This window comes from Scleropages formosus, chromosome 17 (assembly GCF_900964775.1).
Source record: "Scleropages formosus chromosome 17, fSclFor1.1, whole genome shotgun sequence".
In the NCBI taxonomy this organism is placed as follows: domain Eukaryota; kingdom Metazoa; phylum Chordata; class Actinopteri; order Osteoglossiformes; family Osteoglossidae; genus Scleropages; species Scleropages formosus.
The window spans coordinates 8,487,516-8,509,831 of record NC_041822.1 but is presented as its reverse complement, the minus strand read 5'-3'; the positions used below and the strand labels follow the sequence as shown (position 1 = coordinate 8,509,831).

The 22,316-nt window shown below is 43.2% G+C and overlaps 1 protein-coding gene across 1 annotated transcript; it reads left to right on the top strand.

Annotated features, from left to right (window-relative positions):
- Positions 1-635: 635 nt before the first annotated feature.
- Positions 636-21,698, top strand: arrdc1a (arrestin domain containing 1a). Its single transcript, XM_018759428.2, has 8 exons — positions 636-836; positions 15,808-15,918; positions 16,728-16,778; positions 17,819-17,973; positions 19,129-19,311; positions 19,455-19,631; positions 19,956-20,445; positions 20,749-21,698. Exons 1-8 carry the CDS (start codon positions 719-721, stop codon positions 20,850-20,852), a joined length of 1,389 nt encoding a protein of 462 aa, XP_018614944.1. The 5' UTR covers positions 636-718; the 3' UTR covers positions 20,853-21,698.
- Positions 21,699-22,316: the final 618 nt, after the last annotated feature.

Below are 22,316 nucleotides of genomic sequence, written 5' to 3'. Positions count from 1 at the left end.
GTGGTGAAGATTTACCAGCCTAAAATGCTTTGCGTACCACCTCGACTCCTTTTTTTAGCCCATAAATAAAGGTGGTATAAATAAGTTGTGCCTTTGAGGAGGCAAGCAGCTCGTATGAGTATATGCAATGTTCTGGACACGGCGGGTTAAAGGCTTAGGCAACTTGTTTGCCATTTGGTCAGTAACCTGTCGTCCTTCTGGTGCGAATGTACTCCATCACTTACAGTACCATGAAATGATGTACAGGACAGACTGTCACCTAACAGTATTAGCTACCCTACTGACGTAATTATAAAAACAAAATTGTGTCAGTGTTTCACACAATTAAAATGATATCAGGGCAGCGCTGAAAATGTGGTAATAAATTAGTACTGTACCCTTTAAACAAAAACGAACGCTCCTGTGCATATTTGCACTCGTTAAAAAGGTCAAACAGTTGCATTATAAAGAGAAATATATAGTCTCTTTGCAAGTTTCTCAAAAGAAACGCAGGGGGAACAGAGGTTTCATCGTTTTGCAACAGCAGGTGGCGCAGTGGTTAGAGGCTGGGCCTCGCAACGTGCCCCGTAAATGAGAGCGCGAGAGAAGAGGGTAGCCACACCCACTCTGTGACGTCACCACGGGAGGAAGGCGGAGGCAGCAGGTGGGAACCCGGCTGGCAGAAGGACTCTCGCTTTGTTTGTTGCGCTTCGTGGGAAGCGAGAGCTGCGGGAAGGCGATGGGGAAGCTCCAGGAGTTCGGCATCTCTTTCACCAACAACAAAACTGTGTACAGCCCCGGGGAGTCCATTTCTGGCTCTGTGAGGATCGTGTTGGGCCAGCCTCTGCAGTGTAAAGGTACGAGGAGGAGGAGGAAAAACTCGACTCGTGTCGTGTGTGTTACTTTCCCCGGAGCAGGCAGTTCCGCCTTCAGTGACACAGTACATGATCATAATGTCTTTAATTTTCAGTGCCGTGCGTTCCGCATTCCTCCCTGAGTAAAACTTAAGTTGGTCGTACGTTTTGTGAAAAGAGCCGCGTGTTGTCGATCTGAACTTAGCGAGATCCAAGAAGATGATCTACACGAAAGCGTGTTTCACTTTTAAAACGGAGCACGTGTTTTCTAGTTCTTAAATTACTTAAATTAGTCAAAAAGGAAATACACGGAGACAAAAAAAAAAAAAAAAAAAAAAACTGAATATTCCTGTAGGAGCCCGACCGAATGTGAATGGAGCTACATCATGATGTGCTTCGGCTGATGATCGTGTGAGCAAAGGTCTCTCTCACACACACACACACACACACACAGCGATCATAGCTGTTCTCCCCTCTCAGCGCAACGTGTCTCACTTTTTCTGCCTGACTGTCCTGGAGTCCTTTCTTTGTGTGTGTGTGCGCTTTGTAATAAATTAGATGTCCTAAGTTAGTGTGTGTCTGTGGTCTGTGGAATCTTTTGTGTGTGTGCGCTTTATATTAGTCCTCAGTGTGTGTGCTTCATAGGTACTTTCTTCCTCTTCAGTGCTGCAACTTCTCTCTTCTGTTTACCAGCTTCTCATCCTAAGCAACAAAGCAGCCGATTGTGATGATGACGACGAGCTTTGTACCCCACGGCACCCATCACAAGTAATTAAATCCCAGTACACGTTTTTTTTTTTTTTTTCGTGACATGTTTTTATGAAGGAAAGTATTGATCTTTATCCTCGGGGGCCTCTGCGGTTCCAGGCACGCGCCGGTATCCCAGGGACGTCCTCCGATGCCCGCAGACAGCACAGGCTTGAGGCTTCTCGTGTTTCCGTGTTACTAGTTTATGAAGAGTTCATGATTGCCTTGGCTTTGTGCTGCAAGAAACTGCTCTGAATGTTTGGCGAAGAAAATTGTTCCATGTTTCGTAACTTATCATTTTTTTACAGTTTTGCCGGCTCCTTCTTTCTAAATAAATTTTGTCGATGTGTCCAGCAGGTGTTTCTTCGAACCATTTCGCGTTAAGCGTCCAGTTCAAGATTTTTGCAGTAGACCCGAAACTCACCTTCCAAGTTCTGAGGCTGTGGCCTTGACCACCCTGCTACTACTAGCCTGCCTTTCGTACGTGGGAATGCACATCTGTTTTCAGGTGTATTCGAAGCCAGGCGAAGTTGTCCTTTGAAATGCCTGATGTTGCTGGAAAGAATGTAAACGTTGCTTTGGTATCAGCAGAGCTGGTTTTCTGCCCGCAGGACAGGATCGTGCTGTGGAACTTCTAAATGTGTTTTGCGTTTTTGCTTGAAGGCATTTTACAGTTGTGTGGTCACACTGGCAGTTATTTATGTTGCGCGATCGCTTACTGAAGTCTGCGGTTAATGGGTTGTCTATTATAGTTTGTAAAACCGGAAATGAACTGAGTTTGCCTGTCGATGCAGGCCTCGCCACTATTCAGTTTACAGGCAGTCCTCGAGTTACAAACGTCCGACTTACGTACAAACTGTAGTTGGGAACAAACCCCTTACTGACCCAAAGTTAATTTTTTGTCACCCTTCAGTAAAAATCGAGCGAAAACTTCATAATGAAGCCTATTCAAAAATTCGAGTTACTGTACGTACCATGGTTCGTAATTCCAAACAGACGCTACATTGCGGCGCGCATTAAAATTGCACGTCTGCAGTGGTTCGTTGGCTCTTGGGTGGGGCGCGTGAGCCCGAGGTAGGACAGACTTCGTTCTTTTCCCGTTAAGTGTCTTGTGTTGCTGTATTTGGCTTTCATTTTTTTGTTGTTACCCACCTAACCGTGGCACCAAAGAGTAAATGTGATACAAATGATGGTGATGCATCCAAGAAAAGGGAAACGATCACGATTGAAACTAAAGTGGAAATAGTAAAGCGAAAGGTGAAACGCCAACGAACACTGGAAAAGCGAACATTAAAGTTTCTTTAATATTTTGCGCGTGCACACTCTCTTTCTCTTTCCCTGAGAGAGCACTCACCTAGACACTTCTCAACCTCTGTGGAAGTCCTGTCCCTCATCGTTCTCCAGTCCCGTTCCACGTCTCTTTGATAACGACCGCCACCTTGTCTCTCGTCCGCAATTTCGGATCCTCGTCTCTGTTCAGTTTGCTGGTTGATCGACCGTCCATTTGTTCGTCCCCGACCACAAGAACATGTCTTATCCTTTGGCTCTGAATAAACATTCCTGCACTTGGGTCCAGCCTCCTCCGTATCCTCTGTTCATCATGACGGTAGTCACATTCATTATGATCTCGTTGTATGTCTCTTTCTATTATAAATACTGTATTTACATTTATTAGTTATTGTTGTTATAATTATTATTACATTGTATTATTTTTATTGTATTGTTATATTAAAGTGTTTAATGTTTTTTATGCTTAAAAAGGTATACGATATAGTAAGAAACATTTGACCAACTGATGTTAGATACCCACCACATCTAACTGTTCCGACTTAAAGACAGACTGAGGACACGGGACTTGTTCGTAACCCGGGGACTGCCTGTAATTCACTTCAATCTATTTTTATAGAGTGCTCTTCTCACGCAGTGACATAGAGCTCTGAACAAAGGCATAAGACAAACAAGACAGTTGACTTTATACTAGAGTAATACATTATCCATGCAGTTATTAAAGTTTTAAGTATGCCTACTGGCCATGGAGGAAAGGAACAAAAAACTCCCAACTGAAAGCTGAGGGAAAAGAAATCCTCTGGGGGTTCAAGTACCAGTGGCTGCCCACCCCTCCTGGGCATTCTCGATTAAAAAAGACTTAAGTCAATTTACATCTAGTAATCACGTTGTAGATGAGCGTTAACTTCATGTCTCAGTTCACATAGACATGTCACGTCCATCATGGCAGGCGGTCATCAGCTTCAGTCAGCATGGAGTGCTGGTATCACGGCTGGCTGGCCTCCTTGTTGAGTGAAACAGTGCTCAACAAGAAGGAAATTGATAGTAAATGATGACTTAATATGGTTGGAGAGGTTAATACAGAAAGAAAAAAGGACAGCCAACAAGAATTACACTGGTTATTTATATGCCACAGTGAACATGTAAGTCTGTAGCCTGGATTTAAAGGCAGAGACAGACAGGGCATTGCTGACAGTAACTAATAGACTCTTTCAGAGTTTAGGCATTAACCATTAAGGTTAGTGCTCTTTAAACGCAGGACAGAGAAACCCAGCTGACTAAGAAGAAACTCATAATTTGCTCCATGGCATGATTTGTGAATTTTACAGCTGGGATCTGAGTCACCTTTCCTGTATATTCTTGGAAGTCAAGGACCTAAGACCACAATATGTATTGATAAAGAGGGTAAGGTACACCAGGTGTAGCACGTCATGATGTTCCTCTGCATTACGGCTTCCAAGTAATCTGCCGACTGCCAGTCATAATACACAAACAAAAAATTCCAGAAACACCTTCCATGTGTGAAGAGAAAAGGATAATCTGTAAGCTTTTTTTTGTTTCAGTTAATCAACCCAAATAAGGCAATCTTCTTGTGAAACTCTCTTTGCATGTTTACTCGTGTCAATTTGAAGAACTCGTGGACTTAATGATTGGAGGAGAACAAAGGATGGAGAAAAATCTAAAATTGGTTCTAGTTTTCCTTGCCCACAATTCCTTCTCTGCACTGGTACAGCAGTGTGGTATATCACATTTGCGTTTTAGTTGAGCCTGCTGCGTATGCGGTTGGAAAGGCCGCTCAGGATGTGTTTGTGCAAGTCAGTTCAGAAGTTATGTTTTTAATCCTGGAAGTAGGCCTACAAAAACCTTATCATGTCAGTACTTGGTTTCATTCCTAAAACACACTGCTGGATTCCAACCTGTGCCGAGGCACCTTATCTGTAAGTACATTGAGGAAGAACTGAATTGTTGTTTGTCTAAAAGCCAGTACCAATTTCCTGAGTTTCACATGTGACTTGAAAAGCCGAGACTGGATGGCTGACATGATTTCTAATTTGAGGTTTCACAGTTCTGATGTTCTGGTTGCAGCAAATGCTGTTTGAATGCAGACTATATGGTTGACATTACTTGCACTGGGTCACTCATCCATACATCAGTGGAACACACTCTCTCTCTCACTCACACACTATGGGGAACCTGAACAGCATGTCTTTGGACTGTGGGAGGAAACCAGAGCACTCAGAGGAATCCCACACAGACACGGAGAGAACATGCAAACTCCACACAGACTGAGCGGGGATCAAACCCACGTCCTCTCGCACCACCCAGGCGCTGCGAGACAGCAGCACTACTCACTGTGCCATCCCATTAAAGCACGTTTATTGGAAATGGAGGAACGTGATTAATTTTGAAACCCTTTGCGCTGGCACTGTCCACTGCGGGGATGTGGCAACGGTGATACATTTATATTTATTCATTTAGCTTCTCTCCAAAGCAAGACAGATTTCGGAAAACGATACAAGAGCGCATTACACCGACAGACGGAGAGGTCTACATGCAGACACGTGATTCTTGAGCACAGTCAATTTGTTCTTGTACCACCTCGTAAACCAGTACACATCACACGAGCAGGCACATACAGTGTTTTTTGTCAAAAGATAACATGTTTGCTCAGCACGTACGTGATCAGGGAAGAAGCGAGTCCGAAAAAGATGCATTTTGAGACCCTTCTTGAATGTTTAGAGATTCAGCACATCTGAATGAGAAAGTGAGATCATTCCTTTGGGCTTTTGATTTGGGACCACCATGTGACCAGAGGTGGTGGTGTATAGCTGTCTGGCTGGAGCATAGCGCAATTGGTACTCGTAGGTATCGGGAACCGGATCCATTGTTGATTTTGTAGGCCGTAACCGGAGTCTTGATCTCCATGTGGAGAGCTACATGAAGCCAATGGAGAGAGACGAGGAAGAGGGGTATGTGGGAACTCTTCGGTAGGTCGAACACGATTCGTGCAGCAGTGTTGTGTATCAGCTGGGGAGGTCTGATGGCAGAGACGGGAAGACCAGACAGGGGAGAGCTGCTGTGTTCCAGACGGGGTATCGCCTTGGCCTGGACCAGGAGTTGTGTAGAGTTCCTACTAAGATAAGGGCAGATCCTGTGGATATTATGCAGGGTGTATTCTCGGGATTGGGTTACGACACGATGACGTACTTTCATGCAGCGAAACTCGCACACCCGTTGAACCAGTACAAACTGCAAGTTGTTGCTCCGAGAAACCAACTTGCCCAACAGTGACTCAACATTTTTTATATCGGTGGTGCCCATACTTGCCGCGTATACCTTGTAATCCTTGTGACACCTGAAAATGACTAAATGTTCCTGAACTGCAGTGTGGTATTTTCTGTCAGGTATTCTATATTCTGTGGAAACAGCTATTTATGTTCACTTTTTTTAGTCTTAATTGGCTGAAATGTCACACAGTTTGAACAGCACCATACTTACACTGGAATCGCTCTTAAAAGGTAATGTGTCCAGCCAGGATTCGGAACGTCCGTCGTGAAACTGCAAGAACTCTGTGTGGAAGTGACTGACCCGCAGACACCGGTGCTGCTCTCGTCATATTCTTGTTGGCGTTCGTGTGCTAGAGCCACTAAAACTGCTTTTCCCTCAGTTGTTTCGAAACACCGGAAGCATTAATCATGCTGCACTTTATTGATATTTACTCCTGCAAATCATGGCTGATTGTGTCTTCCAGTTATCACCTTTGATTATTATAGGTTTATTGTCCCAAGGTATGTTTGGAGCCTGTTGATGAAAAATTTTTTCCAACAAAAAACTTTTTTAAATTAATACATTTATAAGCACTTCAGCAGTTTCATCAGATGAGCCTTGATTCATTAGCTTCTCACCCAGTTTGAGTCCCCCCCCCCCCCCCCCCCCCCCCACTGTTGATTTGGTGTTAAGGTGTTAAAGAGATGATGATTTGCCAGTGGCTCAGGGCCACTGTGAAAATAGAGAAGTTAACCTTATTTGTTTGGCAGGACAGCATATAAATAGAGTTAATGCTCCTTCATGAAAATAGTGATGCAATTCAGCTTTCTTTGCTTGCAGAAATCTCCTGAAAACATCACTCTTTGCTCCTAGATTTTATTTATTCATTTAGCAGATTTTCTCCAAAGTGTCATATAAGTCATAGAATATTCTCGCAGATTTTATTTATAGGTTCTTATCATATTGTCATTCTTTATAATTATATTACGATTTGTCAATCAGTCTAACAGTCAGGGTAATTGCTTTCAATTATCAATATTGTAATTGGTTTTGAGTGTGTTTTAGTGGAACAGCAGCTGCATAGTGTGATGGGAAATGGTGTTAGTGTTACAGAATACATTTTCTATTTTCTGTGACTTGGATTAGTTCAATGCTCTAATAAGAAGCTGTGTATGTGCCTTGGTTGTTCTCAGTCTTTTACCCATTAACAGCACACAATGATTTTCAGTTCCTGGATAAAGTCTTTGTTATTAGTACATTTATTACATGTACATTTAATCATTTAGCAGATGCTTTTTTCCAAAGCGACATACATCTCATAGAAAATACAACGTGATCATTACATTAGGAGAAAGAGACAAAGCTGCAGATGTGACTAAGTACAGTTTTTCCATCACCATAATCACCGATGTTCATCACACAAGTTGCTGCATAGAACTTTACCAGATATGTACAGTTTTACCGGTTTTTATTAAAACGGCAGGTTTAGGCCTGTAGAATGCACCATTGTAACCCATCGGTTTATGGCATTTGATATACAGGTAAAGAGCAAACCAATTAAATATCAAAGTATTAGTGCCGCGCTAGTGCTTGCACTCGGTCAGCTCATTAATGAAAATCATTCTTAAATGTGGAGATGTAAACAAAGTAGTGGTTGTTCGTATTATTCTATAAATATTAAAACGAAACCCACATTTGTGTTGTGAAATTTCGAATTTTGTCTTGGTGCGTGGTCATAGGGCAGTTTTTTAGCCGCTGTGTTTGTCAGTGCACGTAAGACACAGGCTACCTGCCCTCACGTGTTTCTTGAATGTTGAGTCGTGTCGCGTTGAGTGCGAGAGCGCAGATTGCTGGAGATCCCTCCATTGGGCCCATGTCATGGTGAGCGGTGCACAGTCCTCAAGCTGTGTGGGCACACCTCTCTCCTGGGTCCGGCTGTGGTTTTTGTGGTCATTCCTTAATGTCGATGAATTCAAGTATCGCCTACTGCGTGTCCGACAGCTTGCTGTAAAACCTTGGACCGCATTCAAGGTTCACTTAATTGCCATTGCACACTTCATAGAAATGTTCCGAAGAGAACAAAGTGCACTACCTCCTGGGCCGTGACGCAACGGACTACTTGATCTGCAGACAACATAGCGTCACAAAACCCCACGGAACGACAAGGCGATGCGGTCAGTCGGCAGCGGTGCTGAGCGCAGTGCGTTTGTGCTGCACTCATGTTTAAGACAACATATATGCATATTATGTCTAAAGGTTTTGCATTTTTATTTGCTTTCAGGTTCATTCACTGGTGCATTTGAAGTTGGGTGACGGAATACGGTGACCATTTGAATGTTAGCAACCTGAGGGTTGCTGAATAGGCCATGTCACCGTGGCTGACGATCAATGTTCCTTTATCCCCCCACATCAGGTTGCTCCCTTCACAAAACCTTTCCGCTTTCCTGCTTGGGTTCGCAGGCTTACAGAGGAAAGACATTTTCCGAGGTGATTTCTCTCAGTGGTCACAAAGTTGCAGTCTTATAGCATTTTGGATCAAAATGTCAACTCACTGAAGTCCATGGCTGACCTTTTGAGCACAGAATATTAGAAGGTATTATAGAGCCCATGCTATTTTTGAAGGAAGGCATGTATTGATGGTGCGATCTGAGAAGGTAGTGGATGGGGGTTGGGGGGGTGGGGGGTGGTTTCCATGCTGGAAATGAACTCCAGTGACCTTTCCTTGGCAGCTGTGCAGTTTCCAGCTATAGTCGTAATCCTTGCTGGGCCCTGGCCACCATGACGTGGGCCCAGTGGAGGGATCTCCTGCTGGCATTTGCCTGCAGATCGCTGCATGTGTGCCATCTGGGGAAACCCGCTTGAATTTTGGGTGCACCTTGATTCAGTGTTTCTTCTGAACTTCTCTGTTGTCCGTTTTGGGGTCTCAGAATGCATATTGACTTCGTTCATCAGAAAAAAGCAGTACGTTGCAGGAGTTGTTATACACACACACACACAAGTATGACATTGAAAGGTGCCATATCTTCATTAACTAAAATGGAAATTGGGCATCAGGGTTGAGTAGTAGTGATGCCAAACAGTGGTGTGCCAAACAAATTCCTGAGTCTGCTACATATTTTAGGTTTCTTAATTTTTAACTTGCTGTTTCTTTTTTTCTGCTTGAATATTTGACTGTCAAGGGGGCGCAGTGGGTTGGCCCGGGTCCTGCTCTCTGGTGGGTCTGGGGTTCGAGTCCCGTTTGGGGTGCCTTGTGATGGACTGGCGTCCCGTCCTGGGTGTGTCCCCCTCCCCCTCCAGCCTCATGCCCTGTGTTGCCGGATAGGCTCCAGCTCCCTGTGACCCCGACGGTGTGTGTGTGTATTTGACTGTCATAACAGCTCTTTGTTTAACATTTAATTAATTCATACCCTGTTGAGGGTGGACATTTGGTGTTAGTTCCCACACAAACAGTGACATAGGTAACCCCGTATGAAAACTATTATTTGTTTTGGACACATGGGAAATCGGCATGTTTGTATCTGTGGAAATGCTTGTAGCCACAGCGTATATAACCTCGTTCTCTCGCTCACTGTTGATAACCACTTTAAAAAAGGTAGCAACACTTTCTGCCTTCTAGTCATTTCCACAGGCTTAAGTGACCCAAGCCATCCGAACACTTCAGGTTCTACATCAGTGCAGCTGATCCATTGCAGAGTCACCGTGGTCCGGAGCTTATCCATAGGGTCCTGGCTACACGGGGCGCACTCTGAATGTGACTCCAACCCATCGCAGTTTATATCACCTAGATGTGTTAACTCTGATGCTAATCAACAGCAAGCGCTCTTACACGAGAACTCGCCTGCCAGTCACAGTGAATAAAACTCTTTTCTTGGCCAACTGAAGGAAGTGTGGTTAAATTCAAGCTTAACGGCAAACACTTTGCAAACAGTATCAGACAATGTTTTTGTAAACATCATGCATGGAGAAAATTGTCTGTCTGGCATCCTTAATTTTTTTGCAATTTATTTAACGTTTTGGTCGGAGATTAGAATGAATTTAACTAATGTAAAGCCAGAGCGTGATTGTCTGTCTGTGCCTAGGCGCAGAACGTGGTAATTTTGTTTAGTCTGCTGTGTGGATTGTTGTAAATTTTGTCTGAGTTGGAAATGCCTGTGAGCTGCTTGACCCTCCATTTGGAGATCTGATGCTAGATTTCAACAGAAGAGGGTCTAGTAACCCAGCCTTATGCCTGGGGTGTCATGTAGTTCAGCAGTTTTTTGGTTGTCTTCAAAGCTTTCTGGTAGATGGTTATCCAGACGATGAGCCACATAGCAACTCGTACGTTTTTCTCATGGCTCTTTACTTCCTCGCGGACTGTTTCCGGTCTGAAAGATTGCCGTGACTCCGCTCCACAAGCCTCAACTGTGCGGTGGTGGATTCGGGTCGGTTTTATGACGGTGCCCTGGTTCACCGAACTGTAGCGATGCGTTTGCATTTTATCGTTTTAGCCTTTTTTTGAAAGAAAGAAGCTGCCAGTCCCTTCCGTTGCTCTTAGCGAATGTTTAAACCGCCATGAGCTATAGCTACTTCAGTAAGTTCAACACTGGTGTCTGTTGCATCTGCTCCGGTCTCTGGGTGTTTATAGCGAGATCTTTTGGATATAAACGCTTTCTTGAGAAAAGGAAGTGCTTGCTTGGAGCATAACACATGCCGCACTTGGCGACATTTGAAATGTTTAGCGCGTCATGTAGGCTGGTTACGTGTAATTTTTAAGGCCCGGTTTGCGTGCGGCTCTGCCGAGGGGAAAGAAACACTGTTGGTCGATGCTTGTGCCGGCGCCCCGGACAGTGCGCGTTGGAGAGGAGCGCTGCTGCCTGGCACGTTTGGTGAACTTGATGGTTCTAGTTTTCAGATGACTTGGAAGGAGTCCGGGGTGTTGCGCGGGACGCGGACGCAGCGTCTTGCCGCTCGCTGGGCGGGAGGCCGCACTTAATTGAGAAACTTCTTAAAGCTGCTCAGCGTTAAATAAGATTAAATAAGATTGAAGGTGATGCGCAGCGCTCTTTCTATCAAAGAGCCAAGTGAAAACGGTGCCAGTTGTAGTTCTACCGTAGTCCATGGAGGTAGCAGTGCTGTGCAGTTCACTGTTCGAGGCCTCGCAGTAACTGATTCTGGGTTTTTTTTGGAGAATCAAATGCTATCTGGAAAGAGAGGAAGTCGCAGTGGCAGTTGTTTAAGGGTGTGGTGCAAACGGCTAACCCAAACAAGTAAAACGTAACCACTTTATACGGCTTCTGTTTGCCGTGCTGCTGTTGCGTGGTCTGGGTGCACAGCTGGGTTACGTCGCCTGTGTAGCTGCTAGTGTTGCAGTACTGCCTTTACCCCATGTGTTTATAGTAACGGCACTCATTTACTATACCTTAGATGTTGCCGCCATTGTCTACCAATTTCTATGAATTTTTTTTTCTCTGCTGTTATGAGATGAATATCCATTTTTCTTCTGTTCCCCCCCGTTCTGGTTTTGTTCATTACTGAATTGGCGTTATGCAGCACTTTTACTGTAGTCGTTCCTCTCACGGGCGTTAATTCGTTCAGTGAAATCACTCTCGTTGGACAAATTCCTGTTGTGAAGGTGTCAACTTTAACCATTATTTGTTATGGGGGAAAAAATAGTTGCTAAAAAGATGAAAAATGTCACTTAAGATCAGTTAAAATGCAAAAATGAAATATATTTTCATTCATGACTATGAAAGCACTAACATGATTTATAATATTGGAAGTAAAATTTTCTAGCTTGCCTTTAGTTGTATATTTTGATTCGTTCGTTCGTTTGTTGATAGTGAGCACTTGTCCGATGCAGCGTCACGGTGGTTTTGAATTGTGCCCCGGGAGGCTAGGGTGTGAGACATGGTATACCCTGGATGGAGACATTTGATCAATTTGGCGCATGGATGTTTATGATTTAAAGTTAATAATAAGATCACTGCCTATGTCTTTCACTTAGGTAAGGTTTAGTCGCACGTGTTTATTGGTGCCGTACAGACATCTTTGGCTGAAGGTTAGCTAAAGGACTTTCAACACTGGAACTCTGGGACTTTGGGCTGAGCTCTTGGCCTGACTGTCGATGTAAATAGCTGAGTAAATACTTGCGTGTTTATAGTTTTGTAAGGATGCGGAGGACCCAGGTTTGAATCCTGCTCCTGCTGTAGTACCCTTGACCAAGGTACTTATTCTCAGTTGCTCAAATGAAATCACCCAGCTGAATAAATCAGTTAATTGTAAATAGCATAAAAACTTCTCATTGTAAGTCACTTTGGAAGAAGCTAAATTAATAATAGTAGTAATAGTAATAATAATAAAGTTTTCAGGAGGAGTGAATCTGTTTTCTGTGTATGTCAGCTGTTAGTGCTTCTGTGTTCCATGAACACGGGTGTGAGGTGTGTGCTCTTACAAAAAATAATTTTTATTTTATTCTGCCTCATTGGTTCAGTTTCAAAAGGCTGCGGGAAGGACCACCAGACCCATCTGTTCTTCATGCGCTGTCTGACTGGATCGCAGCAGTTTCTGCTCTGCTGCTTTTAGAGTACACAGTATACCCTGTTTATTTATAGTGAAGGCAACAAGCTGGAAGGTAATTAACAGCTTTAAATATGTAACATTTCTTTTATTAGCCTACTGTCTTGATGGGATATTCTGACCATAACTGGTTGTTTGACTACCAACCAGCTGCACTGATGTAGAATTCAAAGTGTTCAGATGGCTTGGATCATTTGAGGCCTATGGAAATGACTAGAAGGCAGAGTGGTGCTCCCTTTTTTTTTTTTTTAGCTGATCATCCCAGAGACACGGCATCCTGTGCCAAGCCTTGGCAGCTTCTCAGCCAGCAGAGCGGGTCCCCCTCCGTGCTTTGTGTGGCTTCCGACCCCTGCAGAGATTCCCAGTACAGCTGCAGTATGGGGCGCCACTGTTTTTGTTTACTGTGTACTTTGAAAGGTCCATTCAGCAGTGTTTGTGTTTCTGAAAAATAAGACCAAGAGCTTTGGGCCAATTCCTTTTATCCAGCCCAGCTCTACTTTCTAATGGACAACTTTAAGAATGGTTTCTAAAGAGACTTTTCATATGTTTACTTATGCATAACCTTGTTTGCATCTGTAGTATATATGCATATATTTTATATAGTTCTATATGTCATATACGTATAATATATAGTGTGCACTATATATGTCTTTTTAAAAAGAATATGTCGAAAGTTAAAAAATTTTGCTTCTTGTGTGTTCGTGCTGTTTTGAGATTTTGTTTTGCGTTGCCATTCTGACCTCCTTGAGCGACAGAGGAAATGAGTGCAGTTATTCCGCAAAGCTACACAACATCCGACACCCCGTTGCGGTTTCGTGAAGATCGAAGCAGCGGGGATTTACTTTTGTTTCACAGCACTTACGTTTCCAGATAAACTGCTGCTGCTGTTGTAAGATCATTCATGTTTCAAGTTGTTTTGGATTGACTGAATTGGTATTAACACGTTTATAATTTGTTTCCAAAATTATACAATTATATGACGTGCGGTTTCGGTTGTCAGATAGCTTTTTGTGTTTGAGAAAGAAAGATTGCTGCGCTCGGTAAGGGGGATAGCGTGAGGAAGAATGGCGGAGGATTTTTTTTTTTATAATTTTTTTAATTTATTAAATAGGGGTGTGCATGTGGTTGTTTTTCTAATAAACCTCTTTAAAAATATCATCCCTCTCCATCCAGTACCAGCATTACAATGAACTAACCTACACTCTGTGGAACCCTGAATTTACGCTTATTTCTTATTACTACTACTAATAATAATAGTATTTAGCTGACACCATCCAAGGTGACTATGATAGACACATTACAGTAAGCGACTTAGTTATGCACCCACCCACCCACAAAGCAGAGCAATGTAACCCACGCACTTGCACTTTATGAACCATTTAGCCACATATCCACCCGAAACATGTCTTTGGCCTGCGGGAGGAAACCAGAGGATGGTTAGTAATGGAATGTGAAAACTGGGTTAAAGTAGAAATTCCGTTGTAGACTAAATTGGGTGGAGCCCACGTCCAGTCACACAGCCCAGGCCCTCGAGGCTCCGCCGTTACTCGGTGCAGCACCCGAGTTCACTGCTGACCGACTAAGTGTGGCTCCTGCTTTCGGAGGGTCACGTGAGCGAAAGAGTTCTTGCCTCCGTGTTCACGTACAGTGGCACGTTACGGTGTCCTTATTGTCTCCCTAAAATCCTGCCTCTGGAAGCTGGAAGGAATGACCGTGAATGCACCGCTTCGCAGGGAACGTTTGATGCGTTGTTATGATGGTCCGAAGCATGGAGCTCTCTGAAGATCGTAGAGAATATTGGTGGTCTTCATAGCTCGGGTTGATGGTTGAGCTATCTGTAGAGCGCTGTGCAGCGCTCAGACTGCGGCACCAGCTTTGCGTCAGCCTGTCGTTTGGAGCCGAAACCTAAATGAGTCGTCCACGCGAAGGCCGCGATGATCGCTCTCGCGCGTCGGCTGTTTTCTTCAGTGGTCAGTTTTGTGTGTGCGTATGCGCGTTTCCCCCGCCCCTCCCCGAGATGTGAACTGTAAATAAAGAGGTGGGCGGTTGTGCCGTGATGCTGCTCATGTGCTCAAGGTTTGCAGGGGTGGAAATGGGAAAAGTGTCAGAACCTGACAAACCTCTTAATTACCTGTTCAGCTCATCCACTCTGCAGTGAAAAGAAAATTTCATGGAACGGCTCCAAAATGAATGCAAATCACAGGAAACTAGATAAACATTGTCAGGCACTAGTGAATGAAATATACCAGTGCAATAAGTCTTTATGTGAGATGTCAATCAGTGATCTTATTTATTACATTTTAAAGCTTCTATATACTACTGTGTGGGACTTCATTTTTTTTCCTCTATTATTTATTATTAAGTAAAGATATAAATAAGTGTTGCCTTTGATATTTTTGTACTTTTTTTCCCTCTACTTTCACAAATAGTGTCAGTAAGGAATTGATGTGCTGGACCGCATTATTTACACTGTCCACCTCCACCGAGTTAATAGGGAGGAGGACCTGGAATGGTTCACTGAACGTGTTGTTTGCTGTTGAAATGTATCTGTTCGGTGAAAGTTGAGCTCACCCTGAAATATTAATAATCATTTGAGACACACATATTTGCTCTGTGCCTGCACAGCAATGACCATCAATACCCGTTGACTTCTAGATTTAGGAAAGTCTAGTATGAGGGGAGGGGGGTGTGATGACGCAGCGGATTTGACCGGGTCCTGGTCTCTGGTGGGTCTGGGGTTCGAGTCCCACTTGAGGCGCCTTGTGGCGGACTGGCGTCCCGTCCTGGGTGTGTCCCCTCCTCCTCCAGCCTTGCGCCCTGTGTTGCCGGGTTAGGCTCCGGTTCACTGCGACCCCTCTTGGGACATGCGGTTTCAACGTGTGTGTGTGGTATAAGGGGTTTAAAAATTTTAATTCTCTCTTCAGTGCAGTAACCTTCTATTACACAAGCCCATTATAGTTAGGGTTTTTACTTTTCAATCAGTATTGTGCTTTTGCTTATCTAAATATATGTGCTAGAATGACCTGGAAAAAGCATGTATCTGAATTCAGTAAAAATACTGGGACTAAGAGCGGTGCTTTCAATGGGGGGGTGCTGTAACCTGTGTTTCTCTGTGCAGCTGTCAAGGTGAACTGCCTGGGCACCTGCGGCGTGTCCAGCCGGATGAATGACACCACCTGGGACCTGCAGGAGCAGTACTTCAGCAGCACGCTGTCATTGGCGGATAAAGGTAGGTCGTCCTGTCGTTCAGATTGGCAGAGGCGGACGCCACCGATCAATTGAAGACGTCTGTGGAATGCATTACCCGAATTGAGACAAGGCGATACACATTTTCAGTTATACCTGTCATTGTTATCACCTGTTTATACGGGTAGATATTTTACTGGAGCAAATTAAGTTACGCACAGCAAGAGATCTGTAGAAATTTGAGCTCCAGGTCTACATCATTAGCCGCCGCATGACCTGTACAGTTAAGCTCATTCAAAATATTTACAAGAAATTTCAAGTTTGGCATTCAACTAGCTGTATAGGAAGAAGAAAGGCGTTTCTCATGTGTAAAGAATAATGTTTATTTCCTTTTGAGTTTTTTCGGCAATGTTTTTTTTTTTTTTTTTATTATTATAAAGGTACACAACTTGTAGAGATTACTGATTAACCTGGAGAACAGTGTATATTTTGTCATGATTGTCAAGTGTCATCTCAATTCTCTGGGGTGTTAATTTCCTTTCTTGCTCTGTTTCTTTCAAACTTTTCGAAATTTAGCTAACGGCATTCCCCCCCGTGTTTCATTATAAAATTATGAGAAAACAATCTCTGGACATGTCTGAGTCATTCAATTTCAGTTTATTTTTATAGAGCTCTCTTCTCACACAATGACACAGCGCTTTAACACAAGCATAAGGCAAGAAAAATAAATCAGAACAAAGAAACATCTTACCTAGTGCTGTCATTAATAGAGTGAAAGCCATATGCTGATAATCAAAGACAAGAGTTTTCAGGCTAATTTTTCTTCTTTTCTTATTGCATTGTTCCCTCCAGGCACGTTAACAAAAGGAGAACATAGTCTTCCATTTCAGTTTCTCATTCCAGGTGAGATGATGTTATCTGATACGTCTGGGCAGACTTGTTCTTCTGCATTCCCCCTTGTTAAGAAGTGACAGTGTCTCGTGGTGCCGTTGACGGGAATAACTCAATTTCTGGCAGAACCGCGTTTCACTGGAATAAAAGAGGCCCTTGTTCCGGTACTGTGACAAGTCAGTCGGTGACTGTAACCGAAATTTATCTTTAGCACTAAACCAGCTTTTAGTAGTTAGAATGGATTTAAAATAGGTCTACGTGATGTTTTTTACAGCTTGACATTTTTGCCTTTAATAGAGGTGGGTGGTGTTTAACCACTGCTCTTAGTGAGCTTTGGCCAGATGTTTTACATGACTGTAGCGCGGGTTAAGTGCTAGTTAAGCTATTTGGCTAATGTTTTTCTCATAGAGAGAAATCAGCTCGTCCTTTTGGATAATGGACAGTACAGTAGCTGACCCCATTCGATCATGATAGTTGTCATGTGATGAGGTGATGTCTTACACCTTGCTGGTTTCTAGTTCTTTGTCAGTCGGCATTGTGTAAAATATACAGCCATACACCACATGCACAATACTTTTGTAAAAGTGTGGATTTCAAAACACTTTAAAGCTTTTTTTTTTTTTTTGCGTATAATACTAACCAAGTCAAGTGGTGGGCAGTCAGCTGCCCTCTGACCCCCAGAGGCTGTTATCCTGTGGATTATTGTTATAACTAACACGAACGCATATGTAACATGTAGTACTTTCTGCTCTTACATCTAGTTCTCTGAACCCGTCTGAGAAGGGAACGTAAAGGGCAACACAACAGACTGCATGTAATTACTAATAAGTGTCTAGTAGGTTCGTTTGAGAAATATAGACCTTTTAAAAGTTGGGAAAAATACTGTGTTTCGTGTTTCAAGTGCCGTCTTTCGAAACGTTACGTGCGTAAGACATTAGAGATTTGCCAAACCTTTAAGAGGGTTTAGAATCATAGTGTATACTGTGTATTATGATGAGCTGTGTCTAGTTTCCCGTGTGCCAAGATCTCTTGTGTGTCATCTCCACATCTAGTTTCTGCTCCAACGTCCTATGAGGGGGCATTTGGAAAGATTGTTTACAGACTGAAAGCCACCATAGACACTCCTCGCTTTTCTAAGGACTACGAGACCCAGATGGTCTTCTTCCTGCTCAGGCACCTCAACCTCAACGAAGTGGCTCACATTGAGGTAGTAGGGTTCATGAAAACACCTACCTGAACCTACCTTTGCGCGGTCCTCAGATTTCGCCTTTAAAGTCTTTTCCAGTACCTCTGATATTCTAACACAACTGGATTTTACATCATGTAAAAATGTTAGTTGGTAATTCAACACTTCTGGCAGGACAATTTGAATAGTGAAGAATACCACAGTATTTCCTAGTATTCTCTAGTAAATATAGAATAATGCAGAAATACTATGCACTCGCAAAGATTGAATTGATGGTTTTGTATCTAGCAGGTTAGACAGTTGGGAGAGAGGAAAAAACACTTCACACGGGACTATTGTAGTGCTCCCATAATGAAGCCCTACAAATATGGAATGGAATGAACAATAGGAGCTTATTAGTATTAGAAGGAGCTGTGCTGACATGCAGTTGGACATCTGGAAAGTGTGCTGAGAAGATCTGAAAACACTTATATTATGGTGTAATACATTTACAGTAAACGTATAGGAAATGGCAACTTTTCACTTCTGAGCTCTATAAAATATATGCACATTTAATTTTTTTTAATGAAAAATTCATGCAGCTACAGAATCACACATACAATAATTTATCGTATTTTTGCAAATGTTTATATGGTATCAAAAACATGTGAATGCTTTGTTTTTTAACCAAAAAAATATTATGCAGCTCACAAATCAGTTACAGTAATACAGGGCAAAAAAGTCACAACAGTGGACGTACGTATCGGTACCACTTACGTGGATTTCGTATGTTTGTTCATATGTTTCATATGATGAGCGCAAACATTTTAAATGGAGAATGAAAGAGATAAAGATCATTGTAATAATGACTTGGCCATTCCTTTAGATTTTCCATCCAGTTGCCAGCCTTCTGCTCAACTTGTCAGCTTGCAGAACCCATGACTACGTTTTGAACCACACTAGCAATTTCTTAGGCCTGACTATTGATTTTTGTTTTTTCTTTATCATCAAAACTCTTATAGATGCTTACGCTATAACGATACTCTATACTCTCACAAATAAAGGTAAACAAATTGATTTTTAATATTAAGCAAAATGCAACCAATTTGAGTGTTTGGGAACCGGCATGACACATGCTCAGAATTGTGATTGGTATTATATTCTAGCCTTTGAGGATATTTCTCCTCATCTCTACAGCAACCCAGCTCGGCTCAGACAACAAAGAAGTTCACGTATCTTCTGGTGAAGACGGGGACGATCGTGTTAAAGGCTCAGAGTGACATGCGAGGCTACACTCCTGGCCAGGTCATCAAACTGACTGCTCATATTCAAAACATGTCTGGCAAGGACACGGGCTACATGGTAGCCAGTCTCATGCAGGTACGGGCTCATAGTGGACGTTTAAAAGAATGCCGCACTCACGGTGTCCTGAACTAGATGAAACCGAGAGAACTGCACAACTGGCAAAAATCCTCAGCGTCAGCAGTGTGTTTCGACCTAATGTCTCTATAACTCCCTTGTAGAAAGTGACTTACAAGACTAAGCGTCCCACCTGTGATGAGAGAATGGTCGCGGAAGTGGAGGGCGCAGGGGTCAAAGCGGGCAAGAACGTCGAGTGGAAGGAGCAGATCATTGTGCCAGCCCTCCCCCAGTCAGGGCTCGCGGGCTGTAATCTCATCACTATAGACTACTTCGTCCAGGTCAGCAGTGTTATTGGAAAGTGTCTCCTGTGTATCACTGAGCACTAATGGTTTCTTTTTTTGTTTTGGGGGGGGAAAATTGCAACTTATCAGTTCATTATGAAACCTTATGTATTTTGGATTTCAGCTGCGGTTAATTGCAAAGATTACACTGCAAATTTGCATGCCTCATTTTTGTAAACTACTTTGTGTAGTGTTGCTCTCGGTGCCTGTTTTTTCTTATGTAAACTGATGATAAAAATTCAAGGTGAATTTTATATTACAAATGACATTTGAAAAAAATGGTTTAGTCAGAGAAAGCTTTCTCATTCTGCCCCCCTGCAGGTGTCTGTAAAATCACCTGAGGTGTCAGTAAGACTTCCCATCTATATTGGAAACATACCAGTCTCCTGCACCCCCAGGACTCCCGTGCAACCAGTCCTACCCACCCCGGCCCCATGCACGACACCAGCCCCAGTTCCACTGCCCAGGTCCAGGTCCCATGGGGTGGCTCCCACTGCCCCCCCCGCCGAAGAAGCAGTATCTTTAGTAGCAGCGGGTATCGCCACGCAGGAAGTCTCCACCAAGAACCACTCCCAGCAAGACCCCTGGGGCTGCCAACCGGTCATGTCACCCAGCTCTTTCACACACACACCCAGTCAGGTTTGCACTCAAGCCCAGCTGCAACGTGGCACCTCAGCCACCTCTGGGCCCTTGTCCCACGTGTCCACGGGACCCACCGCGCCAATCTTCTCCGAAGGGAATTCCACACCCGTCCGCACTGTGAGCCCACTCATCCTGCCTCCGGAGTACAGCACCGCGGGGTACCCACAAGGTGACTTCCTTAGACATCGCATTGCTGTAGATCAATGAGAGAGTCTGCAAAGTAAAGTAGTGCATGCAGTCTTCTGTCAAGCACACTGTGCAAAAGTTAGTTTATAGGAGAGCTCAGTCTCACAAAGTTGTCCATTCAAACCAGTGGTAGATTAGAACGCCATGACAGGTCAGAAACAGAGACTTTGGGGTTTTGCTCTGGCAGATCTCCTGCCCCGATGCTTTGGATGGTGGTAAGATTGTGGAATTGTCCTTGTTATTCCCAGTTGGTTTTATGGTATAATGTATGTGCTCCCTGTTGCAGAGCCCCCTCCCACGTATGAAGAGAGTTGCGACAGCAACGGTGGTTCTGGCATCAACGCAGGAGGGGGACCGGCAAGCCGGCAGCGAGAAATGAGCCGTAGATGATTCACCAGCGTAGAGCACCACTACTGGAGAGTTCGGACAACGCTGTTTCCTCTTTAGTTGGGGAAAGGATACTGCGTGTTGTTGCCCTCACCTCCGTTTCTGTGGTTTCAAAAGGAGCTTGAGTGATTTTTGCTGCCGCCCAGCCTTTCCACTTGACAAAACACGCAGGTGTACAAAAGTCACAGAACTGGAGCTGGACTCTGAGACTGCGCAGTTCATAGAATGTACAGTGTATACTTTTTAATGCACTGCATAATAGCATCTGTGATGCATCAGCTCTACTTTTTTAATGCCCAAGGGTGGCCTTTACATCAGGTGTTAAAACCATCTAAACCTATTTTATATATGATTAACATATCCAGTATAACAGCACAAACTACCTGCTTTGCAAAACAGAATCTCATCTCTATGCCTTTGCTCCAAAATACCTTGTTGCAGCACTAACTTTTGTTCTAGTTTTACTTGGACATTCTCTAATGTGTCTATGCTTACTTTTCTGTCGCAAGAGCCATTTAAGTAAATAGCAGCCAGCTGATCTTTATGCCAACTTTTGGCAAAGGTTTTACCAAGGAGCATGAGTCATTAAGTTACTTGGAGTGATGTGAGGTCTAGAGTGGTCATGAGGCTGCAATAAAACTGATTGCTTTGTGGATACTGATGGCAATACCTACATTTCGGTCCTGGGACTGTTGGACTGAAATGGAATTGAAATGAACTGAAATTTAACCTGCGATGGATCGGAAACGCCACTTTTGAATAAGGCCCCAGTCGCGAAGCAACGACCATCAATGCCTTACATTCTTGCAAACAGAATATTTTTTTTTTTTTTTTTTTTGTCTTTTTGTCTTGCACATTTTAAGCATTTTTTTTAAAAACTGGTATCAAATTGAATTTTATAGGTATTGCTTTTGTTTGTAGTTACAAGAACAGACCAAATAGCACTTTGAAAAGATTAATAAGTTTTTAAGTATGTTGAATTTGTCATTGTTCCTGTGTTACTCCTGTATTTATGAATAAAGTCACTGGTGGTTGGGTTAGTGTTGTCTTTTAGGCTGTTATACAATATTTAAATGACCACTTTTTGTGGGGAGAGCACAGGTTTCGTTTTATCGTATTTCTGTGTCACACTAACCACTATCTTGACTTCCTGTCTGGTGATTTCAGTTCTTCTCTACTCGTTTCGTATTTTGTCATACTTTAATCAACCCCCATTTTTTATTATTATTATAAATCTTGTGACTCAACAGAACTGGCAACAGAATGCTTTGATACAAAAAAATAACAATTTAGATTTTTGACAGATATTCATGTTTTAAATTTGACTTAATTCATGCATCAGTTTCAAGTTTATTGTCATAGATACAAGTACCATGTACATGTATCATGAAAATCTTCCCGAATGCTTCTCCTCAGACTATGGGCAAGGACAATAGAAATACTGCACAGACAAATTACAAACAAAAC

Excerpts from the sequence above, each read along its gene's own strand:
- arrdc1a (XM_018759428.2), top strand. The coding sequence starts at position 719 with ATGGGGAAGCTCCAGGAGTTCGGCATCTCTTTCACCAACAACAAAACT. Across the intron at positions 16,779-17,818 it reads ATTTCAGTTTCTCATTCCAG|TTTCTGCTCCAACGTCCTAT; the intron begins GTGAGATGATGT and ends CTCCACATCTAG. Across the intron at positions 19,312-19,454 it reads TGGTAGCCAGTCTCATGCAG|AAAGTGACTTACAAGACTAA; the intron begins GTACGGGCTCAT and ends ACTCCCTTGTAG.